The following is a 7,274-nucleotide window of genomic DNA, read 5'->3' as shown; positions in this document are numbered from 1 at the left end:
CACACACACACAGGTGTGGACAATGGATGTGAGGTCAAAGTTGGGAAAGGGAGGTATGGGGCTGGAGGGGTGCAGGGGCAGTGAACTGAGGAGAGAGAAAAACAAAACAAGGAAAACAAACAAACAAAGAACAGCTAACAATGGAGCGGTGCAGTGGAGCACTGGGTGGGGGAGTCAGCAATCACACTACCAATAAATGACACTGCAACAGGCCCCTCCTATGACCTCAGTGACTGATGCTACAAATTGCTGGGAATCATGACTACCTTCTTCTTCTTCTGCGTTCACTCGTATGCACATGAGTGGGCTTTTACGTGTATGACCGTTTTTACCCTGCCATGTAGGCAGCCATACTCCGTTTTCAGGGGTGTGCATGCTGGGTATGTTCTTGTTTCCATAACCCACTGAACATTGACATGGATTACAGGATCTTTAACGTGCGTATTTGATCTTCTGCTTGCATATACACACGAAGGGGGTTCAGGCACTAGCAGGTCTGCACATATGTTGACCTGGGAGATCGGAAAAATCTCCACCCTTTACCCACCAGGCGCCGTCACCGTGTTTTGAACCCGGGACCCTCAGATTGACAGTCCAACGCTTTAACCACTTGGCTATTGCGCCCGTCAATCACACTACCAATAAAAGACACTGCAACAGGCCCCTCCTATGACCTCAGTGACTGATGCTACAAATTGCTGGGAATCATGACTACCAAAACATGACCAGGCGACAGTGTGTACGTTCACAGACATGAGAGTTTTGGCTCAGGGTTGGCACAGTTTTTTGTTGTTGTTGTTGACGATTTTAGTTATCTCTTTAGTGTGACCACTATCAACAGCTAAGGCAGATGGCACACAGAGCAACAAGCTCATTTTCTTTTTCTGTTTGTTTGCTGTTGTTCCCCCCCCCCCCCCCCCCACCCCCCCTCCTGCCTTTTGTTGTTGTTGTTGTTGACTGTTTGCCTTCTTCAAAACATTAATACGAACATGAATCACATGATACATGTTTGATATTACTTCTCTCTCTCTCTCTCTCTTTCTCTCTCTCTCATACACGCAAACACACACACAACATGTCTAATATCAACTAAAGTGACAATACATTAAAGAAAGAACGCATTTGATTCTCTCACATCGGCTTTGGTTTGTGTTATATATATAATATATATATATATATATACACATGTCTGTTGTTTATTTGTGTAAATCATGCAATCAGTATCTGAAGTCCCTCCCACTCTCCCTCTCCCCACGCCCCCTTCCTTCTATATTCATCTCCCTCATTCTATTGCTTTGTGAGAGAGGGTGCGTTAAATCACTGAATGTGTTCCAGTATTGGGTAACAGGCAGTGGCTCGCAAAGAATGAGAGAACGAACAATGCCACAGTAATTTCCTGTTTTTTTATGTTTTTTTGTTGTTGTTTTTTTAAAACATGAGTGCCATTAAATGTCTTTGTTGTTTTGTTGTACCAAGAATTCCATCAGCTTTATACTGTTACTTCTCAGTTGTTAGTTTTTTCTGGCTGTTTCCCTTCCATGTACCTTACACTTTACAGAATTTTTATGCAGTATTTCTTTGTTTTGTCGAATTACTTTATTCCATTTTTGGGGTTAATATTTTACACAAACCTAAGGTAGGCATTCCAGGCCTGATCTGTGCATTGGGTGTATGTGAAGGTAAAGCATCTGCATTTTTTCTCTCCCCCCCCCCCCCCCCCATGCCCCCTGCCCTCCAACAACAGCAGATGTATTGTTGTGTATATATAATAATATATATTGATCAGTCTAGAAGCCTTGACACCTCCAGTCCATGAAACTGAAAATGTTTTGTTTGTGCATATATGTGTGAGTTTGTGTGTGTATGCATGTGTATGTGTGTGTGTGTGTGTGTGTGTGTGTGTGTGTGTGTGTGTGTGTGTGTGTGTGTGTGTGTGTGTGATCTGAAGTCCATGAAAAAAAAAGAGTCAACAAAACACAGCTGAGCTCTACACTTCATTACAAACAAGTAAAACATGTAAAACCAAAACTATCACTAGGCTGTAGTAATTTGCCAGGAGTGTATACATATGCATCATTGTGCTGAACGCGTGTAGTGTGTTATAACGCGCCTACACCACTGCTGCTTCACAGTCCTTGCTACGCTGCGCTACTCAGAGCTGACACATCATCGCGGGAAGCAGAAGAGTTCCGTCCACTCACACAACAAGCTGGCAAGGAAGAAGTTCTGACAACTATTTCTGACCAAAGGAAATGTCAGTCAGTAAAAGGTTCAACTTCCCCAAAGTTAATTTTTGGTCTCATGAGGTACTACTACTCTCCGATCCAATGCATAACATACACAAACATTATTATGCAACGTATCTGACCATGTGACTTGTTTTAGAAATTGACTGTTTTTTGGATACGTGTATAATCTTAAGTTTCAGTTTCGGTTTCAGTTTCAAGGAGGCAGCAAAGCACTGGGACTGATCCAGATGCGCCACACACACACACACATGCTTATAATAAAAAATAAGTCTACAGATCTATAAGACTGTATCATAAACTAGGAAAACAGATTATGCAAGCTGCCAAGAAGAGAGGGTGGGGTCTAAGGGAGGAGAGATAGAGGGAAGAGAATGAAAGGAACAGAGGATGTTTGGGGAGGGAGTAAAATGAGGGTAGGGGGCGGGGGGTGGAGGGAGAAAGAGAATGAGAAACAGGCAGAGATATCTTTCTCATACAGGAAATCACTGAACAAACAAAAGAACACGAATAACAGTGATCTTTACAAACCTCAGAAATAATACAAGACAAATGAAAATGGACAGGAAAAACAAACCCAACTCCAAAAACAAACAAAAAACAAAAAGGTATGGGAAGAGTGGAGGCAAATTCGAGATAATCTCTCTCTCTCTCTCCCTCTCTCTAATGTGATTCATTGCGGTCTTCAAATCAAGTGCACGAAAACTTCAGATCCACAAATGTTAGCTGGTGGTATTTATTTACCTATTGGCTAACATCCTTAAGTCAAAATTAAGACAAACAACAGGCCCCTGAAACAAATATAACCAGCAGGGAAAACATCAGCTGTTACATCATGCCCTTCTTTGTGACATTTGTATGTGTTGTCTCTATTGTTTTTACATACATCAATGTGCATTACTGTATTTGTTAAATCTACCAATTTTTATTTGATTTACTTTTTATGGCTTACCATTTCTCCAGGTTATTTGTTGCTTTTGCCTGCTTCATCAGCATCATCATTTTCATCGCTACTGTATACCCACTGTAGTTGTAATGACAATTCTGTGGGTCCGTTATCTTTCTGTCTGATCCCTCTCTTTCTCTCTCTCTTCCGTCATGTCTCTTTCCAAATTCCAGTATTATGTGTGGGTGCTTGATTCACCAACTGTAATAATCTCTTCAGTTCATGTTTTTCTGCTTTGTTCTTAAATGTATCCTGGCCATATCTACATTTAAATGTATCCTGGCTGTATTCGCTTATGTACTACACATGCACGTATGTATGCATGCATGCACACGCACATACATTGTGTGCGTGCGTGTGTGCGTACTTGCATGCATGTGTGTGTGTGTGTGGTAGCACAACTTATACAGCTCAGGGGAATGAACAGCCAGACTTTCCACAGACAGACAAAAACACATGTATCCAAGCATAAAACTACACTAGGCAACACACATATATACACACACGTACATGTGAACACATGTACACACACACAAGTACACTCGCAAGTACATAAATCATGTACACCTGTACACACACACACACACACACACACACAAGTACACAAATCAAGACAGCAAACTTCCAGCACAAGGGAGTGGGCAGACTGCCTACAGACATGTACACTTAAAAAGCATATGAATGATTTACAATATATACATCCACATAAAGCAACACACAAGACAAACATAAGAAAACACAAACACACACACACACACACAAATCATGACAGCACTACTTTTCCAGCTCAGAGGATCAAGTAAACACCCATACAATACACAAGATACAAGAATGTTACAGACATAGATCTCCAAGAGAGAAGTTGTCCACACATTTGTTGACAAAAAGGTGAAATATATGAACCCACACAGAACAACACAAAGACTGACCATGCTCCCATCATTCCAGTTCTGCAATACCCATTCATCATAGTAAACAGAGACTGTCTGTCAACAGACCAGTGGCCAAGGATACGTAGATGCAGTCTTCCATGAACCTCTTTTTCAGGTTCTCCACAATGCCTGCTTCGGAGATCTTCCCCAGCAACACCATGTCATCCACCCCGCTCGTCTTGACATTGTGGCTCTGCCAGTGGTACTTCGCCTGGCCGCACACACACACACACACACATGCATGTATCATGTATGCACAATTCACTGTCTGCAAGTGGCACTTCACCTGGCCACACACATGCACACACAAACACATGTATGTACACTTCATTGTCTGCCAGTACTGGCAGTTGCACTTCACCTTGCCACACACACACAATGTATGTACATTGTTTATTGTCTGCCAAAGGTACTTTGCCTGGCTGCACACACCCACACACACCCACACCCACACCCACACATGAATGCAAAAAATCATTGTCTGCCAGTGGTACTTCACCTGCGCACACGCGCGCACACACACACACACACACGCTCAGTTTATTGTCTGCCACTGGCACTTCATCTGGCCCTACATGTACGCACAACACACACACACACACACTGACAGACGCACACGCACACACATACACACACATGTATGCACAATTAAATGTCTGCCAGAGGTACTTTCCTGGCAGCACACATACACACACACACACACACACACATGTGTGTGCACAATTCACTGTCTGCCTGAGGAGGTAGGTGGGGCCCAATCCTCTCCTTTTTGCAGTTTTAATCTTCCTCAGCCAAAATCAGGTACTCATTCACACCGGGGTGGAGTGAGGAAAATTAGAGTGAAGCACCTTTCCCAAGAATGTATTCAGCATGCTGAAACAGGGCCTTGAAGTTGAATCCTGTAGCATCACTGGTGAACACTGGATCAGAGGTCTGACAGCTGATTCTACCACTAAACCTCCCATGTGTGTCTCAACCACACTTTGGGTTTCTCTTTTTGTTTAAATCTGACTAATTATAGTATAATTCATCATCTGATTGATTGTATCTTCTTGGTTTTCAATGGTTTAAATAGTGTTACCATTTACTTGATTAAGGTGTTATGAAATTAATTTATCATTTGAGTTTCTATCAGATATAATGCTCCCAATGTGTGGGTATGTATTTGTATGTGTCTATGCATCTAAAGCAGTGATGATGAGCGAAAACTTAAAATGGTAGACTTTATGGATGCCCTTTCAATGTAATAGTCACAGACCACACACACACACAAACACACACACATGCACGCTTGTACACACACACACACACTCACTCACAGTCATAACATATTATTCACTCTCTCTTTGCACACACACACACACACACACACACACACATATATATATATATATATAAATATATATATATATATATATACACACACATTTGTGTGTGTTTGTTTGTGTGAGTGTGTGTGTGTGAGTGTGTGTGTGTGTGTGTGTGTGTGTGTGTGTGTGTGTGTGTGTGTGTGTGTGTGTGTGTGTGAATTAATAATCAATATTAAATCATATATTGTTTGTGAAATATTACTTGATCACCACTGAATGCACTAGGCTAACTTTATTACATTCATGACAAGATGACATATTCCCCAATTACACATGAATGAACAGATGTAAAGACGCGAATCAATTATTCACTCCATCATGCCGGATGTAAATCTGGTACTACACCGTTTGCTTATTCTATTACCACCAAGAAATAGAATTTGATTCAGTTAAAATCAGGTTCCTTTCCCCTCTCTCTGCACTCTATACTGTCACGCTGTCAAAGGGAGTGACTGCCTGTCTGTTGTATTACTCCATTCCAAACTGAAACCTGACAGCATGAACTGGTGAGGGAGTGGTGTACAGACTGGCACACAAAGTGTGGTCTCAACTGCCTCCCACTCCCTTTTCAATTTTGTGTCATATGTTGTCTGATATACACTGTAATGTAACACACACACACACACACACACACACACACACACACACGGTACACTGAAAATACCAGAGAGAGTGCGATGGGGAGACTGAAAGACGAGCCGGTAGTAAAATCAAGGGAGGTAATGTAGCTACCATTTTCAAATAGACTTCATATTCAATATCAGATTGGCAATTTGAATGAATGACGATTGGTTCTATAAGACACACACAAACTAAACTCGGAAAGTCAATTAGATGTCCCGAGGCAAGACAGTCATACAGTCAAATTCGGATATATCGGGTTCTGGATACGAAAGCGGAAGAAAGAAACAGTGCAGTAGCAACGCAAACTTACCATGGCTGCCGACGACTCTGTGCCTCGCCCTTACTCCGCTTAGACACAAAACTGCGACAAGAAAACGCTAAAAACCACACAGGCTATGCTCATATATTGCTTTCTACCATTGTGATCATAACTTAAAAGTTTATCTGGTCATTATCGACCCTGTTGAAGGCAAGAGCTCCCAGTTTAAGGCGTCTGCTTTCCTGGTCAACTCAAGCTTCCGGATAGCCTTGACCTCGAGAAGGACCAAGCGACGTCACGGCGGAAATATGTTCCATATTTGGCAAGTGATAGGATTCCCTTCACGGTGCGGCCCACTTACTTTATTCATCGACACTAATAATTACCAATATGTAACATCTATCACTAATGTCGGATGTAAGTGTCTATGCTTTATCTTAGACGAGGCAAAACGTGTTCGTGTCTCAACTTTCGAACCCATCAAGAGTGAATTAAAAACAAAAATAACTTGATGTGTAATATATTATTTCTCAGTAATTTAGTGACGCCGGGCGTGAAATTCAACTGCGAATAATCATATCAAGAAAACAGAATCATCAAGAAAGAAGAAACTATGGGGAGAAATGACGAACTTCTTGTCGTTCATCATTAATATCTTTTACTTTCACTACTACCGTGACCACTATAACTCTGATATCTAATATATAATTATATATATTATAGTATAGACCGACCACTGCTGCTGCTGCTACTTCTACTACTGCTACGACTACTACTATGACGCCAACAACGACGACGATGACGCAGTTAGCTCAGCAGACTACCCTGGTGGAGCTCAGTTACACTAGGTCAAGTTCGTCAGTCAGGAACCAGGCCGGGCCAATCCACTGCCAGTGA

The 7,274-nt window shown here is 41.9% G+C and overlaps 1 protein-coding gene across 2 annotated transcripts in view; it reads right to left on the bottom strand.

Annotated features, from left to right (window-relative positions):
* LOC143297451 (unconventional myosin-If-like) overlaps positions 1-6,633 on the bottom strand; it is a 77,231-nt gene extending 70,598 nt beyond the window's left edge. For both annotated transcript variants that reach the window (XM_076609831.1, XM_076609832.1), the window contains exons 1-2: positions 6,429-6,633; positions 4,207-4,335 (exon numbers count right to left, since the gene is read on the bottom strand). In XM_076609831.1, the coding sequence (XP_076465946.1) occupies positions 4,207-4,335; positions 6,429-6,431 (132 nt within the window). In that variant the 5' untranslated portion in view covers positions 6,432-6,633. The remainder of the gene's footprint in view (positions 1-4,206; positions 4,336-6,428) is intronic.
* Between the last annotated feature and the right edge of the window lie 641 nt (positions 6,634-7,274).

The sequence above is a fragment of the Babylonia areolata genome, chromosome 22 (genome assembly GCF_041734735.1).
Source record: "Babylonia areolata isolate BAREFJ2019XMU chromosome 22, ASM4173473v1, whole genome shotgun sequence".
NCBI classification, from domain to species: domain Eukaryota; kingdom Metazoa; phylum Mollusca; class Gastropoda; order Neogastropoda; family Buccinidae; genus Babylonia; species Babylonia areolata.
Note: the sequence above shows the minus strand (reverse complement) of the source record. Positions and strands in the feature narration are given on the sequence as shown.